Source organism: Heptranchias perlo, chromosome 26 (genome assembly GCF_035084215.1).
Source record: "Heptranchias perlo isolate sHepPer1 chromosome 26, sHepPer1.hap1, whole genome shotgun sequence".
NCBI lineage: Eukaryota > Metazoa > Chordata > Chondrichthyes > Hexanchiformes > Hexanchidae > Heptranchias > Heptranchias perlo.
The window spans coordinates 42,410,552-42,426,065 of NC_090350.1; the positions used below are offsets into that span (position 1 = coordinate 42,410,552).

General features: G+C 46.0%; 1 protein-coding gene across 1 annotated transcript in view; it reads right to left on the minus strand.

The window, feature by feature from the left end:
- Positions 1-15,514, minus strand: part of LOC137342741 (PR domain zinc finger protein 1-like) — a 48,091-nt gene that overhangs the window by 19,650 nt on the left and 12,927 nt on the right. The window contains exon 2 of the mRNA XM_068006908.1: positions 3,995-4,114. Within this exon, the coding sequence (XP_067863009.1) occupies positions 3,995-4,114 (120 nt within the window). The remainder of the gene's footprint in view (positions 1-3,994; positions 4,115-15,514) is intronic.

Consider the following 15,514-nt stretch of genomic DNA (forward strand, 5'->3'; position numbering starts at 1 on the left):
CACAGGGAGCAGAGGGTCAGTCTGGAGAGAGTCGAGTCTCAGTTACACTGCCCGCTGTCTGGTTGTGTTAAATAAAACTTAAAACTGATTTTATTATTGTATTAAAGTTTCATATGTTCAAAACCAAACCAAATATTTTCCCCTCGATTTACTCCAAAACAGTAATTTCACGATTATTCCTGATACAGACGTCACTAAAACATTTTGTGGCTTTAAAGTGTTCTCTCAGGTTTCTCTTTAAGTGATGAATGCATTCTATTTTAAACAAGAGTTTATTTTGAAAGCTGCAAGAGGCAGAGAATCGTCGGGATTATTTTTAGTTTTAATTTATTTCCTTCGGAATATTCTGAGATTCTGTTGTTTTCGGCATCTTTATTCTAGCGAGACCTGGAACCTGAATGATAATTCTGTGGGTATCCGGTGAGGGCAAGATTGGAGTTGCCTGTGATGCCCCCCACAGTCAAATAGCCTGCCAACATTCACCATCTAGCCTCACTCATGAAGAATGGCCACTTAGAATCATAGAATCTTACAGCACAGAAGGAGGCCGTTCGGCCCATCGTGCCTGTGTCAGCTCTTTGAAAGAGCTGTCCAATTAGTCTCAGCCCCTCCCCCACAGCCCTGTAAACTTCTGCCCTTCAAGTATCTATCCGATCTTGGGAGAGGTGCTGGAGGAGATCGTGAGGTTCTGCACCCCAACAAATAATCAGCAATTCGGGAAGAGGGTGAAAGGCGAGAAAATTGGTGGGACGAAAGGAGGAAGAGGGGCCAAAAGTACAAAACTACAATAATAACTCTCAAAAATATAACAACACAGCTTCTTAGGGACCGAACCGTGAGTGCGGAGAGAGCTACAAACCTGGAAGCGGCTGTCTGTCGTGTTATTGTATAAAGGCTTAACGGATCGTATCGAATTCCTCGTGGCGCTATTATTAATGGGGATAAACGCATGAACACCCCCTTTAAGGCGGAGAGGAATTCGATACGGGAGCTTTCAACAATTTCACAATAACCAGAGGCAGTAATTCCTGGAGCTGGGTTTTCACAGGGGATGAGAGGGGGTGGGGGAGAGGAGGGGGGGTGGGGGAGAGGGAGGGGGGAGAGGGTGAGGGGAGAGGAGGGGGGATGAGGGGGATGAGGGGAGAGAGTGAGGGGTGAGGGGAGGGGGGAGAGGAGGGGGGGTGGGGGAGAGGAGAGAGGGAGAGGAGCCAGGGGAGGGGGGAGAGGGTGAGGGTGAGGGGAGGGGGGAGAGGAGGAGAGGGGGCGAGGAGGAGGGGGGATGAGAGGAGAGAGGGAGAGGAACCAGGGGGGGGGGGGGAGAGGTGGGGGGACAGGCGCAGATAGCACGAAGCACGGGTTAAAATCAGGAAGTTAGGAGTTACGCCTCTTTATATTGAGTCTTTTAAATCAGATTCTGCAAGTCCGTGCGATTAAAATAAAACTGAAGCAACAAGTGAATGGATTCGAGAACTTAAACATTGAGAGTCAGAGAATCCGTCATCATCAACGATCGGTATAAAACATGGAAAAGGCAAAGGGAAAATAGTCACAGAAAAAGTAATAAAGAGTTGAGGAATAAGTTTCTAGGAATGTTATTGAAGAGCAGTCAGGTAAAATGGGTCCAAAAGGGAATCGGGGACAGGGTGGGGTTAAGATTTATAAAAACGGGAGAGGCTTGTCGGAACTAATTGTTTTTTTTTTAGAAAGAGAGAAAAATAAAAGAAAGGAGGGAGAGAGAGAAAGAAAAAAAGAAAGGGAAAAGGAAACGAGACAGAAAACAGAGAAAATGAGACCCACGGATGGGACTTCCTTGGTGATAATGGCGGTGCAGCCAGCAGAGGGCAGTGAGCTGGGTCAATGCCTGTCACATAATGCTGGCAATTCGAAGAAACGATTTGTTTGTCTTTCTGATGAATGGATGACCAGTCCTGATTGATTACTAAAAGAAGAGAAACTGACACTGAAATTGAAAACGAAACTTCCATTGAGTCAGACACAAAACCGAGCTGGTGTGTTGTCTGATTATCTGCCTGTCCTGCAGGATGTGGGGGGCGTAATGGGTGGGAGTTGAACAGTTTTTACTCTTTCAAGGTTAATGTAACGAAACTTTAAAAAGTCCCTCCCTCTCCCCCTCCCCTGTTTTAGTTTGTTGATCCTATTAAGCCTCCACCTCGCCAACCAAACACACAGCTGAGAGGGTTGGATTGGGTAAGGGGATCTGTTCCAATTCCTGGGAAGCTCCTGTAGCATTTGCCAGTCACTGAGCCTGCTGTCCATTGCTAAATTGGACTGCTGCCAGACCCTTGTTATACAATCACTTCCCCCTCCACCCCCCTCTCCAGATCGCCACTCCCCCCCCCCCCCCCCCTCCGACCATTCCCAGGGCCCACCTGAGGGTCACAGCCAGTAACACAGCTGCCTGAAATAGAAATCCTCTTCACCGGGCAGCTCGTGCAAATGAGGCCCAAGGCCCAATATCGGGTGTCCTTCGGGCCTACCTGTTCCAGGGGCAGGGACCGTTCTCTGCACCCAGTCCGCGTTAATATCAGTGATGTGTTGAAGGATTCACAGGCTGCAAAATGCTGCCCGCCTGTGTGGGCATCTGTAACTGGCTGACAAACCCTGCCCAACTGGGATTCTGACGCTCAGTATCACGGAGCAGGGATGGGTTGAAGTCGCAGGACTCCTCCGCTCCGGATCTGAGCAGCATTGATGTGAGTGGAGCCTGGCATGGCCTGCAGTGCCTTCCAGCAAAGGGTGAGGACAAAATCATTGCAGTCATTGCCAGGATGAGGCCTGGCACCAGTTCCATGCAGCGTCAGAGACTGTTGCTCTACAATGGCAGTTAGAGTCATTAACGACCAACTGAAGTGAGCCAACCGCTGACGACAGCTTTGACAATGGGTACACTGGCACTCAGTGTCGTGAAGCTACCACAGAGTGACACAGCCACCCCACCCACCTCCTCTCTCCAGGGACAGATCCAATGGTCTCTCGACCCCCAATTCCACTGTCCCCCTCAATGGCCTTCCCAGCTAACTAATTTCACAACTCTCTGAGTGAAAAAGTTCCCCTGACTTTCCTTCTTACTCCTAACTTCCTCATTTTTAAACTGTGACCCTGAGATTTGAACCCTCATCACTCTGTACATTCTGCCCAGATCAGCGTTGTTAAAACCCTCCGTAACCACGAAAACCTCAACTAGCTCATCTCAACATCAGACAGATTAAGCTCAATTTCCTTAACCATTCTTCACGACTGAAATTACTGATTCCTGGAATCATTTTGAGGTCAATAGCATCTGTCTAGTAATCAGGTGCCCAGAACTGAACATTGGCTCCATTTGGGTTCTTAAAAGTACCTCATACAGCAACAGTACATTGTCACGTGCCCTGTTCCTCTGCCAGTATCTCATTTGCCTAAGCAGTGTGCTGCCAGCTTCATAGACTCATCCTTAATGGTATCAGTGGGGAGCACTCTCACCTCCGATTCAGAAGGTCATGGGTTCAAATCCCACTCGAGAGACTTGAGCACATAATCCAGGCTGACGCTCCCGGTGCAGTACTGAGGGAGTGCTGCACTGTCGGAGGTGCCGTCTTTTGGATGAGACATTAAACCGAGGCCCCGTCTGCCCTTTCAAGTGCAGGTAAGAGATCCCATGGCACTATTCGAAGAAGAGCAGGGGAGTTCTCCCTGCTGTCCTGGCCAATAATTTTCCCTCAACCAACATGTCTAAAAACAGATTATCTGGTCATTATCTCATAGCTCTTTATGGAATCTTGCTGTGCACAAATTGGCTGCCACATTTCCCTACATTACAACAGTGACTGCACTCAAAAAGCAATTAATTGATTGTAAAGCACTTTGGGACATCCCAAGGATGTAAAAGGCACTATGTAAATGCTAGTCCTTTCCTTCCTCTGATAGATGTGCAGGGTTAAGCTGTGCTTTCATGCATCTGGTCAGCTCTTGCTGATAGCCTTGATGTACTTACCCTCCAGAAGTACTTCCTGTTTATGTTCTTTGGGACATTGTCTTTGGTGTAGATTTCCCCAACCAATGGCCCAAAACGTGTTCCTTGAGGGATGTATTCCCTGCTAATTACACCAATCACCTGCGGGTAGAAAGAGAAAGGCTTTGGTCAGAGATTGCTTGCTCGCCCAACTCCCCGAGATGCTCACAATACGGGAGCTACAGACAATCAAAAGAGCGAAAAGGGAAATTGCAGCTCAGTCAGTATCTGAAAGAAGCAAAACAGGTTAATATCACAGGTGTAGACTCCTCAGTTCTGATGAAGGACCTCACAGATACATTAACCCTTCTGCCCTTTTCAGATCTTGAGGTCTGGGCTCGGTGTGTAATTGAACAACAGAGCTGGAAGGTGTAAAGTCTGATCCCTGGCCCATGTTAATCTGAGCAGGGCAGATGGTGGAGGTGGTTGAATTGGCCCAGTGCTCCTGCAGGAGCAGATCGTAAGAGGACTTGGACCCACTGAGCCGAACATGAAAGGGGTCAATATATACTGGAGAAAGCAATCTTCTTACTATAGGAGTAATTTGAGACATGACATATGGTAAGTATAGCATGTTTGGGAGGGAAAAGGTTTACTTTGGACCTATGGTTCCCATATCTCTCCATCAATGGAGTTTTCCTCATGTAATTTCTGGGTCTGTTGTAGACTCATTGATAGAGATTGATTGCTATGATAAGTCAACAACTCCATTATCGTTGTGTCATGCAACTACCAGGACGGTAGGAGGTGAACTAGATGGACCTTGGTCTTTTATCGTCCAGCAATTCCTGTCTGGGGATTTCGCCCAGTGTCCTGGTCAACATTCCTTCATCAATTAAAGCCATCATAAACAGATTAACTGGTCATACATTCACTTGCTGATGTGGGACCTTGCTGTGCACAATCTGGCCGCAGAATTTGTCTACGTAACAACAGTGACAACACTTCAAAAGTAATTCATTGGCTGTGAAGTGCTTGGGGATGTTCCAAGGGTGGGCTAAGGTGCAACAGAAATGCAAGTTCCTTCTTTCTTTATTTTATATACCTCCAAAAAAGCCCCCTCTTGAGATATTGCCCTTCAATACTGAAAGACACTAGTTGAACAAGTCAATCCTCAGCTCTTCCCTCCGACATCAGGGATCAACTTGTTGCCTTTGGACTATTGCCAAAGCTCCGATGGTCTTACGTACTGGCTACCAAAGTCAACATGTGGAAAACTGCCTGTTTATGACACTCCCTTCCCTTTAAATGAAAATATATTGGAAATGAATCCTTACTTGTGTTGAAATAGCACAGTTTGATTGTTAATAGTTTACAAAAGTGATGTAACTTCCTGTTTGATTAAGTAAGATAACAATTTAATTTCTGTCTCCTCTCACTCGGCAGAGCGGGCAGGAAAAACTCGGCAGGAGATTCAATCACAGACACTCATGTACCTCACGTCCACCTCGGAGTGACATTGGCGGAGCCTTGGCCGACACTTAGTCTGAAGGCCAACGAGGCCTGGGGAACTGGATGAAGATAAACAGGGCAAAACTACTCCCCAGCAGCACAAAACAAACGTTAATCAGCTATTCGGCCCACTTTCTGACAGACCTGCACAGACCACCCCATCTGTTTGATGATTGAAGTCTGAGAGTCATCAATCAGTGGGGGGGGATCAGGGACGGATGTCAGTAAGCTGAACAGCCACATTTCTATCTCTTTCAAGGAACAATGATAATTACAGAGACCCTGGCAGGCCAAGAGGATAAAGAAGTGAAAGGAATATATAGCTTCACTTGACTAATCACTTTTGGGATGAGGAATACACTTACAGGGAAGCTTCCAGAAGCCGTTTGTCAAGTTCTTTTGGCTTACGATTAAGCTGTTAAAAAAATCATACAGATTCCGTGGCTTTATAAATAGAGGCATAGAATACAAAAGCAAGGAAGTTATGCTAAACCTTTATAAATCACTGGTTAGGCCACCACTGGGGTATTGTGTCCAATTCTGGGCACCACACTTTAGGAAGGATGTCAAGGTCTTGGAGAGGGTGCAGAGGAGATTCATTAGAATGGTATCAGGGATGAGGGACTTCAGTTATGTGGAGAGACTGGAGAAGCTGGGGTGGTTCTCCTTAGAGCAGAGAAGGTTAAGGGGAGATTTAATAGAGGTGTTCAAAATTATGAAGGGTTTTAATAGAACAGATAGTGGAAACAGTTTTTCCCTGGCAGGAGGGTCGGTAACCAGAGGACACAGATTTAAGTTAATTGGCAAAAAATCCAAAGGGGAGATGAGGAGAGATATTTTTACACAGCGAGTTGTTTTTACGCAGTGAGTTGTTCTGATCTGGAATGCGCTGCCTGAAAGGGCGGTGGAAGCAGATTCAATAATAACTTTCAAAAGGGAACTGGATAAATACTTGAAAGGAAAAATTTGCAGGGCCACGGGGAAAGAACAGGGGAGTGGGACTAATTGGATATGTTTTGGTTGGAATTAAAATGTCTACAATTAGAAGTAGTCAGAGCACAAAATATATCTCAACCAAAGAAGGGAGAACATCATTTTTATTCCTTATTATTTTTTACCCTTTTGTTCAATGTTTCTCTTACCCCCTTTCTCTGCCCCCACATTCTCTCCTCTTCTCCAGAAGACTGAGACCTAAAAATTCTTTAATGCCGCGCCCGTCCTACAGGTGCAAAATGGGCGCCAAAGCATCCAAAATGGCGGGCGGCATGCGCGCATACATTCCGCGCTGGAAGTGTACCGCCCGCCATATTAGTAAAGGCTGAAGTATAGCGGTCTAGGGCCTGTGCTGAAACAAGCATTAGTCCCTTTTCATATTCACAAGAAATCCTGATCACTATCTTGCTTCCCTCCAGAACACTGCTGGGATCAAACCCAGGAGAAAAATCATAGGGGCATTAAAAAAAATCTTTCAACACTTTTGTTTATTAATGATGAAAATACTGGTGATGGGAAAGAAAAGGCTGTTTCACGGACAGTCAAGAATCATCCCATTGGGTAACGAGGAGTCTGTTTGCTTTCCGATTGGCCGTGGGAAGGCGGGGCACCACGAGGATGGACGTGTCGGGCGACCAATGGAGGAAGCGTGGGGGTGGGGTGGTTGGAGGGAGAGGGTCGTGTGGCGGAACCTCCAGGAATATATCCAACCAGAGTTGGCAACCCTTAGTCCCACCTGGCAGTGAAATCGCCATTTCAGGAACTCTCTCAGTCAATTGAAAAGCAATTAGCTAACGAAAGAAAAAGTAGACACTTAAGTAATGGGATGGACACAGAGAGAAAGAGCTGAGTCATCACCCTGGTGCGACTGCACAACAGGCAGTCCCTGTAAATGAAGAAACTCTTTCCCTTAAATCGGTGACTCATTAATCGGGAATTCTGAACAGAATACCATTGGCACATTCCAGATTTTCATTTCATTTTTAACCACAGCAGCCAGAATTGTGGAGTGAGATTTTCAATCATGAGCCACTTATCTGAGGAAATTGACCCAGACCAAATACAAAACAAGCCGGGGCTATCGGATAAGGAACAGAGGAAGGCAGGAAGGAAGTAGAGAAAGAAGAAAAGAAGGGGAAAAAAAATGACAAGAAGGAAAGGAAAAAGAAAAGAAAAAGACCTGCATTTCTATAGCGCCTTTCACATCTTCAAGATATCCCAGGGGGATGGGAACCTGAGAGGAGGTTCAGAAGGGAGAGTAACAAAGCTGGAAGTGGAAGGCAGAAAAGTAGTAAGTGAAATTGGATGGCAGCGGAAACAAAGGCCAGCAGCAAATAAGGTCAAAATAGGAAAAAATGTTAAAAAAGCAAAATTAGAGGCACTTTATCTGAATCCACGCAGCATTCGCAACAAGGTAGATGAATTGACGGCACAAATAGAAGTAAATGGGTGTGATCTAATCGCCATTACAGAGACGTGCCTGCAGGGTGAGCAAGGCTGGGAACTGAAGATTCAAGGATAGGAAGGACAGGCAAAAAGGAAAAGGAGGTGGGGTAGCGCTGTTAATAAAGGATGAGATCAGTTCAATAGTGAGAAAGGATCTTGGCTCAGAAGATCAAGATGTAGAATCAGTTTGGGTGGAGCTAAGAAACAGCAAGGGGCAGAAAAGATTGGTGAGAGTTGTTTATAGGCAACCAAACAGTAGTGGTAATGTAGGGCACGGTATAAAGCAGGAAATTACAAGTGCATGTAACAAGGGTAATACAGTGATTATGGGGGACTTTAATCTACATATAGATTGGGCAAACCAAATTAGCACTAATACTGAAGACGACGAATTCCTGGAATGTATACAAGATGGTTTTCTAGATCGGTATATTGAGGAACCAATTAGGGAAAGGCTATTTTAGATCTAGTATTGTGCAACGAGAAAGGGTTAATTAATAATCTTGTTGTAAAGGAGTCTTTAGGGAAGAGTGACCATAATATGATAGAATTCTTCATTAAGTTTGAAAGTGATGTAGTTCAATCCGAAACTAGGGTCTTAAATCTAAACAAAGGAAACTACGAAGGTATGAGGAGTGAGTTGGCTGTGGTAGATTGGGGAACTACATTAAAAGATATGACGGTAGACAGGCAATGGCTAGCATTTAAAGAATTAATACATAATTTGCAACAAATATATATTCCTTTAAGGCACAAAAATCCAACAGGAAAAGTAGTCCATCCGTGGCTAACAAGAGAAATTAAAGATAGTATTAAATCAAAGAAAGAGGCAGATAAAGTTTCCAGAAAAAGCAGTGAGCCTGAGGATTGGGAGCATTTTAGAATTCAGCAAAGGAGGACCAAGAAATTGATAGAGGGAAAATAGAATATGAGAGTAAACTAGCGAGAAACATAAAAACGGACTGTAAAAGCTTCTATAGGTTTGTAAAAAGGAAAAGACTGGTGAAGGCAAATGTGGATCCCTTACAGACAGAGACGGGAGAATTTATAATGGGGAATAAGGAAATGGCAGAGAAATTAAACAAATACTTTGTGTCTGTCTTCAGGGAAGATGACACAAAAAACCTCCCAGAAATATTAGAGAACCAAAGGTCTGGTGAGAATGGGGAACTGAAGGAAATTAGTATTAGTAAAAAAAATAGTATTAGAGAAATTAATGGGACTGAAAGTCAATAAATCCCAAGGACCTGATGATCTACAGCCCAGGGTTTTGAAAGAGGTGCCTATAGAGATAGTGGATGCATTGGTTGTCATCTTCCAAAATTCTACAGATTCTGGAACGGTTCCTGCAGATTGGAGGGTGGGAAATGTAACCCCACTATTTAAAAAAGAAGGGAGAGAGAAAACAGGGAACTGCAGACCGGTTAGCCTGACATCAGTAGTAGGGAAAATGCTAAAATCTCTGAGAAAGGATGTGATAACAGGACACTTAGAAAATAATAATAGGATTTGGCAGAGTCAACATGGATTTATGAAAGGGAAATCACGTTTCACAAACCTATTGGAGTTCTTTGAGGATAGATAAGGGGGAACCAGTGATGTGGTGTATTTGGATTTTCAGAAGGCTTTGTTCACCAACCTCCCACACAGGAGGTTGGTGAACAAAGTTAGAGTACATGGAATTGGGGGTAATATACTGGCATGGATTGAGAATTGGTTAACAGACAGAAAACAGAGAGTAGGAATAAATGGGTCTTTTTCAGGATGGCAGACTGTGACTAGTGGGGTACCGCAGGGATCAGTGCTTGGGCCCCAGCTATTCACAATCTATATCAATGAGTTGGATGAGGGGACCAAATGTAATATTTCCAAGTTTGCTGATGACACAAAACTGGGTGGAAATGTGAGTTGTGAGGAGGATGCAAAGAGGCTTCAAGGGGAAATAAACAGGCTAAGTGAGTGGGCAAGAACATGGCAGATGGAATATATGGAAAAATGTGAAGTTATCTACTTTGGTAGGAAAAACAGAAATGCAGAGTATTTTTTAAAATGGTAAGATATTGGGAAATGATGATGTTCAAAGGGACCTTGATGTCCTTGTACATGAGTCACTGAAAGCTAACATGCAGGTGCAGCGAGCAATTAGGAAGGCAAATGGTATGTTGACCTTAATACAAGAGGATTTGAGTACAGGAGTAAAGATGTCTGACTGCAATTATATAGGGCCTTGGTGAGACCGCACCTGGAGTATTGTGTACAATTTTGGTCTCCTTACGTAAGAAAGGATCTACTTGCAATAGAGGGAGTGCAATGAAGGTTCACCAGACTAATCCCTGGGATGGCGGGATTGTGGTATGAGGAGAGATTGAGTAGACTAGACCTGTATTCTCTAGAGTTTAGAAGAATGAGAGGTGATCTCATTGAAACATACAAAATTCTTACAGGGCTCCACAGGGTAGATGCAGGGAGGATGTTTCCTCTGGCTGGGGACTCTGGAACCAGGGGTCACAGTCTCAGAATAAAGGGTAGGCCATTTAGGGCTGAGATGAGGAGAAATTTCTTCACTCAGAGGGTGGTGAATCTTTGGAATTCTGTACCTCAGAGGGCTGTGGAGGCTCAGTCATTGAGTACATTCAAAACAGAGATTGATAGATTTCTAGGTATTAAAAGCATCAAGGGATATGGGGATGGTGCAGGAAAATGGAGTTGAGGTAGAAGATCAGCCATGATCTTGTTGAATGGCGGAGCAGGCTCGAGGGGGCCGAATGGCCTACTCCTGCTCCTATTTCTTATGTTCAAAGTGCTTTACAGCCAACGAAGTACTTTTGAAGTGTAGCCACTGTTGTAATGTAGGAAACGCAGCAGCCAATTTGTGCACAGCAAGATCCCACAAACAGCAATGTGATATTGACCAGATAATCTGTTTTAATGATGTTGGTTGAGAGATAAATATTGGCCGGGACACCAGGGAGAGCTCCCCTGCTCTTCTTCCATTGGTGCCACTGCAAACAGCACAAATATATTTTTCTCTCTTAACCTCTTTTTCGCGTGATTTTCTTCTTTTCCCTTTCATTTCCCTCTTTCACCACACAGCCCGTCTTGCTGTGGGAGTTGTGCTCCAATTAAACACTGTTGGGGTAGAAATTCGTTGGTATTGCAACGCCCGCCCCGTTATACGGCCCGCCCCGTTATACGGCCCAGCTCACCCCGTTATATGGTCCGCCCCTTATACAGTCCAATTGACCACAATGAAATTTGATAATGGGTGGGGGTCTAACGAGCAGCCAATGTGATCCCAGCCGTCTTGCGTCGCCGCACGAGAAAACATTTCTACCCCATCAGCTTTAATGGAGAGCCTTTAATACTGCTGTGAATCTTGGGATAGCAGCACAAACATGGCATTATCCAACTTTCTTTCACACCCCAGTGACTGTCACATGGGCCCCGATATTAGAGTGGAGGGGGGATAGAACCATAGAAAAGATACAGCACAGAAGGGGGCCATTCGGCCCATCGTGTCCGCGCCGGCTCGAAGAACAACCAGGTGCCCATTCTAATCCCACCTTCCAGCACTCGGTCCGTAGCCCTGCAGCTTACAGCACTTTAGGTGCAGGTCCAGGTACTTTTTAAAAGAGCTGAGGGTCCCTGTCTCTACCCCACCAATTCAGGCAGCGAATTCCATACACCCACCATCCTCCGGGTAAAAAAGAATTTCCTCACGTCCCCTCTAATCCTTCCGCCAATCAGCTTAAATCTATGGGATGGCAGCGGGAGGGCGGGGAGGGGGGGGGGTGAATGGGCGCGTGGGTAACCTGCCCAATAAAAAATGTCCGCTCCCCACGCGATCGCGATTCAAATCGTCGTCCTTACAGATGTGGAGCAGGAGGCGCTGGAGCTCAGCCAAAGCCTCGAGTGCCTGTCCATCGGGGATGCCGAGACTGGCACCCAGCAAACGTCTGGTGGCACAACTTTAACATTCAGCACACACAACATGAATTGATGTTAACAATGCCTTGTCATCTTCGGCACCTCAGTATGCTCATTGCAACATGATACATCTGTGATGATGCTTAATATTGCCTTCTGTTCTCTTGCAGGGCCTTCAGCGACTGCTGTGACGGCAGAGGGCGATTCCTTAGAGGACCTGCCGGCCTCTGAGGGTGCACCGTCACATCTGAGTGAGCCATTCACAGGCGCAGATACTCACACCTCGGTGGGTCCTAGTCCTCAGTTAGTTGGGTTGGCACCTGGTGAGTTACCACACACGTGAGCACGAGCAGACACTGGTGGCAGGGGCAGCTGCAGAGAGCCCGCGTCGGTGGGAGCACTCCTCTCCAAGCTCTGCTCAGCTGGACGCAGATGTGGAACCCTGGGGGCCATCCTTTAAAAGGAGAATGATCGAGGAACAGCAGCACATTTGCGAGGTGCTGGAACAGGTGCCACGCGCACTCTCCACAATAGTGCAGAGGATGGAGGAGTCCAACTCCTGCATCACTGGAATGGTGGCACAGGTACAGGAGGGAATTTCTGAGATACTGTCAGAGGTAAGTGCGGGAATGTCTGCGATGGAGGGAAGGCTAGCCTCCATTGAGCTTCAAGCACGGCTCACAAATGAGTCCATTCAGGCCCTGACAATGGCCGGTCGGACTCACGCTGAACAACAATCTGCCGCCTTAAACAGGCAGACAGATACATTATCACTGGCCTTACAAGGCATCACTGGCCTTACATGTCCTCCAAACTGTTGTCCAGCAGGGTGGTAGGAGTGGTGTGGGCCTGGCCCAGGAGAGGGATGATGGCGAAAGGGGACATGGAAGTGGGGACATCACTCAAAGCGCTCCCTTGTCTCACCAGTTGCCTTCTCTCAACCAGTACCCGCAATGCTGCCTCCTCTCCGGTGACCGAGTCTGCCCCTGCACAGGTGCAGGTGGAGCAGTCTTTGGAGGGGCCCTCACGGGCACCGAAACCCAGAGGGCGTAGGCCAAAAGCATCTAAACAGCCACGGCATGAACAAGAGCAACCTGCCACTACCTCTGCTGCAGCCACAGGGGATGCACCACGTAGAAGTCATCATAAGAGAAAGGCGAAGGTTTTGTGAGCACGAAGGGGATGCACAAGGGTGTTTGACGGTTGGTCGTGTTTTTCATTTATATTTAGTTTTTGTTAAAGTGACACTAAATTTTATGATTGTCACCACTGCTACCATAACTTGCCCATTCTTGACTGGCTTTTGTGATAGGGCCCTTTCATGAGGTTCACCATGAACGGCGACACTTGATGCCACCCATTGGGTCACTCTACAGTGGGTGTATGTGTAGATGAAGGTCTGTTTTGTGCAGGGAGGGGTGGGCTGCCTGGTGCGGGCGCTGCTCTTTCCAGGTGGCATGAGGACTGGACTCTTCGCACTTTCTGATGTTAGGAGAACCGTTCACATATCAGTGAATCCCTGGCCTCACGAGCAGCCAGGTGAGCCGCTGCTCTGCCCATGGGTTCCTCCTCCTCCTCCTCCTCCATGTGGGTGGCAGATGTGGATGGGGCCTCCTCAGGCGGCACCTCTCTCTGTTATTGCCCGCTGTGCTCTTGTGCAGGTCCCTGTGGCGCAGCACTGCGTTGTGGAGCTCTAAGTGGCGGAGGTGGACGCCGTGCCTGGCGAGGCTGGTGATGTTGCTCGTCCTCAGATGTAGTGGTGAATGCAGCCATGGCGCCCCCCCCATCCTGACGGTGTGAGTTTGAGGGAGTCCGCAAAGTAGTTAAATATGTGTGAACAGAAGAATTCTGAGTGGAAAGTAAGGATTTTCAATGAAAACACAAAGATCTTGCAGCCAAAACTTTGAAAGAACTGAGTGCCCTGCTGCAATAAGTGACCTTTTCTCCCCATCTGTCAAATAAACATTTGAATCTCCCACTGGCTGCTGGCTGAAACACGTCTGTTGCAACATGGAGTGTTTCCCACAGCACGGGAAACACAGTGAGGAAGCTTCAAAATCGCAACCCTGCCTCAATATGGAGAAAATTAAGTCGTTCAAAGTCTTAAACTATAAAAGCAACTGCATCAAGTATCATCCGTCGGCTTTAATCGCCGGTGAGACTTTGCATTCAGGAGTCAGACAACGTGGATCAAAGAGTCAAACTACCTTGAATTTGGGCCTCGTTTACTGCTGTCAAGTTTTCCTGAGGCAATTTGAAGCAGAATGTTGATTTCCCAATGTCACCTACACTTTCTGTCCACGCAGCCAATATCTCTTTTCTAGGATTAGCTAATAAAAAAAAACGTTACGATCCTGCCAAGAACTTCTGATTTTTATCAATGAACAGCTGTCTCGACAATGATTTTTCCGGCTTCCTTCGGCAACCTGTCCGCATTCGAGTTGTTTGGTGATACTAATTATTGCCTTTTATAGGAAAAGCTTCCATGTTAAACATATCCTTCAAGCTACTGAGATCCAACAATCATTCATATTGTCTCTCGCTCTCTCCGCCATCTCGCTCGCTGGGCTTAATCTTAAATAGCAAATAGTTTTATTGCATAATTGCTGCTTGGTGAATGACTTATTTGTACTCTCACAATGAAATAGAGTTTCTTGGAACATGAAATAACGACCTGTTTCCCAGTAAGAAGGGTGTGTCTTTGCACAAAGATTTGTGTCAGCTCATTGGGCCGTGACGTGTATTTTGCTGTGTAGGGTTTGGACTTTTAACAAAATTACATTTTTATGCTTATTATGGGATGTAGTAATCTGGTGGCTGTGTTACTGGACTGACAGCAGAGAAGTTGTGAATTCATAATCTCATCATCGCAAATTAAGAAACTGAGTTCAATATGTCCATAATTTGTGGGCTATTAACAGAAAAAATTACCGCAAAAAATGTCAGTTTGTCGTAAAAACCCAACTGGTTCATTAATGTCCTTCAGGGAAAGGATCTTTGCCACCCTTACTCGGTCTGGCCTACATGTGACTCCAGTCCCCCAACATGTTGTTCACTCTGATTGAAGGCAACCAGGGATGGGCAATAAATGTGGCCCTGCCAGTGTTACTCACCTCCCAAGAACAAATGGAAGGAAAGGCGAGAGATATGGTGAATGGAATCTTTTTCCATTTTTAAACACTCACTGTTCCATCAAACACTCTCAGGGCAGGTACAGCATGGGCCAGATAGAGAGTAAAGCTCCCTCTACACTGTCCTAATTGCAGCTTGGTCAGAGAAGTGGCTTTTAAAGAGGGTCTTAAGGGAGGAGAGGGAGGTGGAGAGCTGAAGGGGATGAATGTTGGTTTGTAGATTTTATAAAACTTATTTTTATGTAAAAGGGAATTAATTTTCCAATGAATGGACTGCACCCACTGTAATGGTTGAATGAATGAAAGCGAGTGAGACAAACACTAACATCACACCAATCTAGAAGATCGAGAGACACTGATAATAATCACAAAAATACATAGGAATACATATATACGAATTAAGAGCAGGAATAGGCCATTCGGCCCCTCGAGCCTGCTCTGCTATTTGATAAGATCATGGCTGATCTGATTGTGACCTCAACCCTACTTTCCCGTCTACCTACTATAACCTTTGACTCCCTTGTTAATCAGGAATCTATCTAACTCCGCCTTA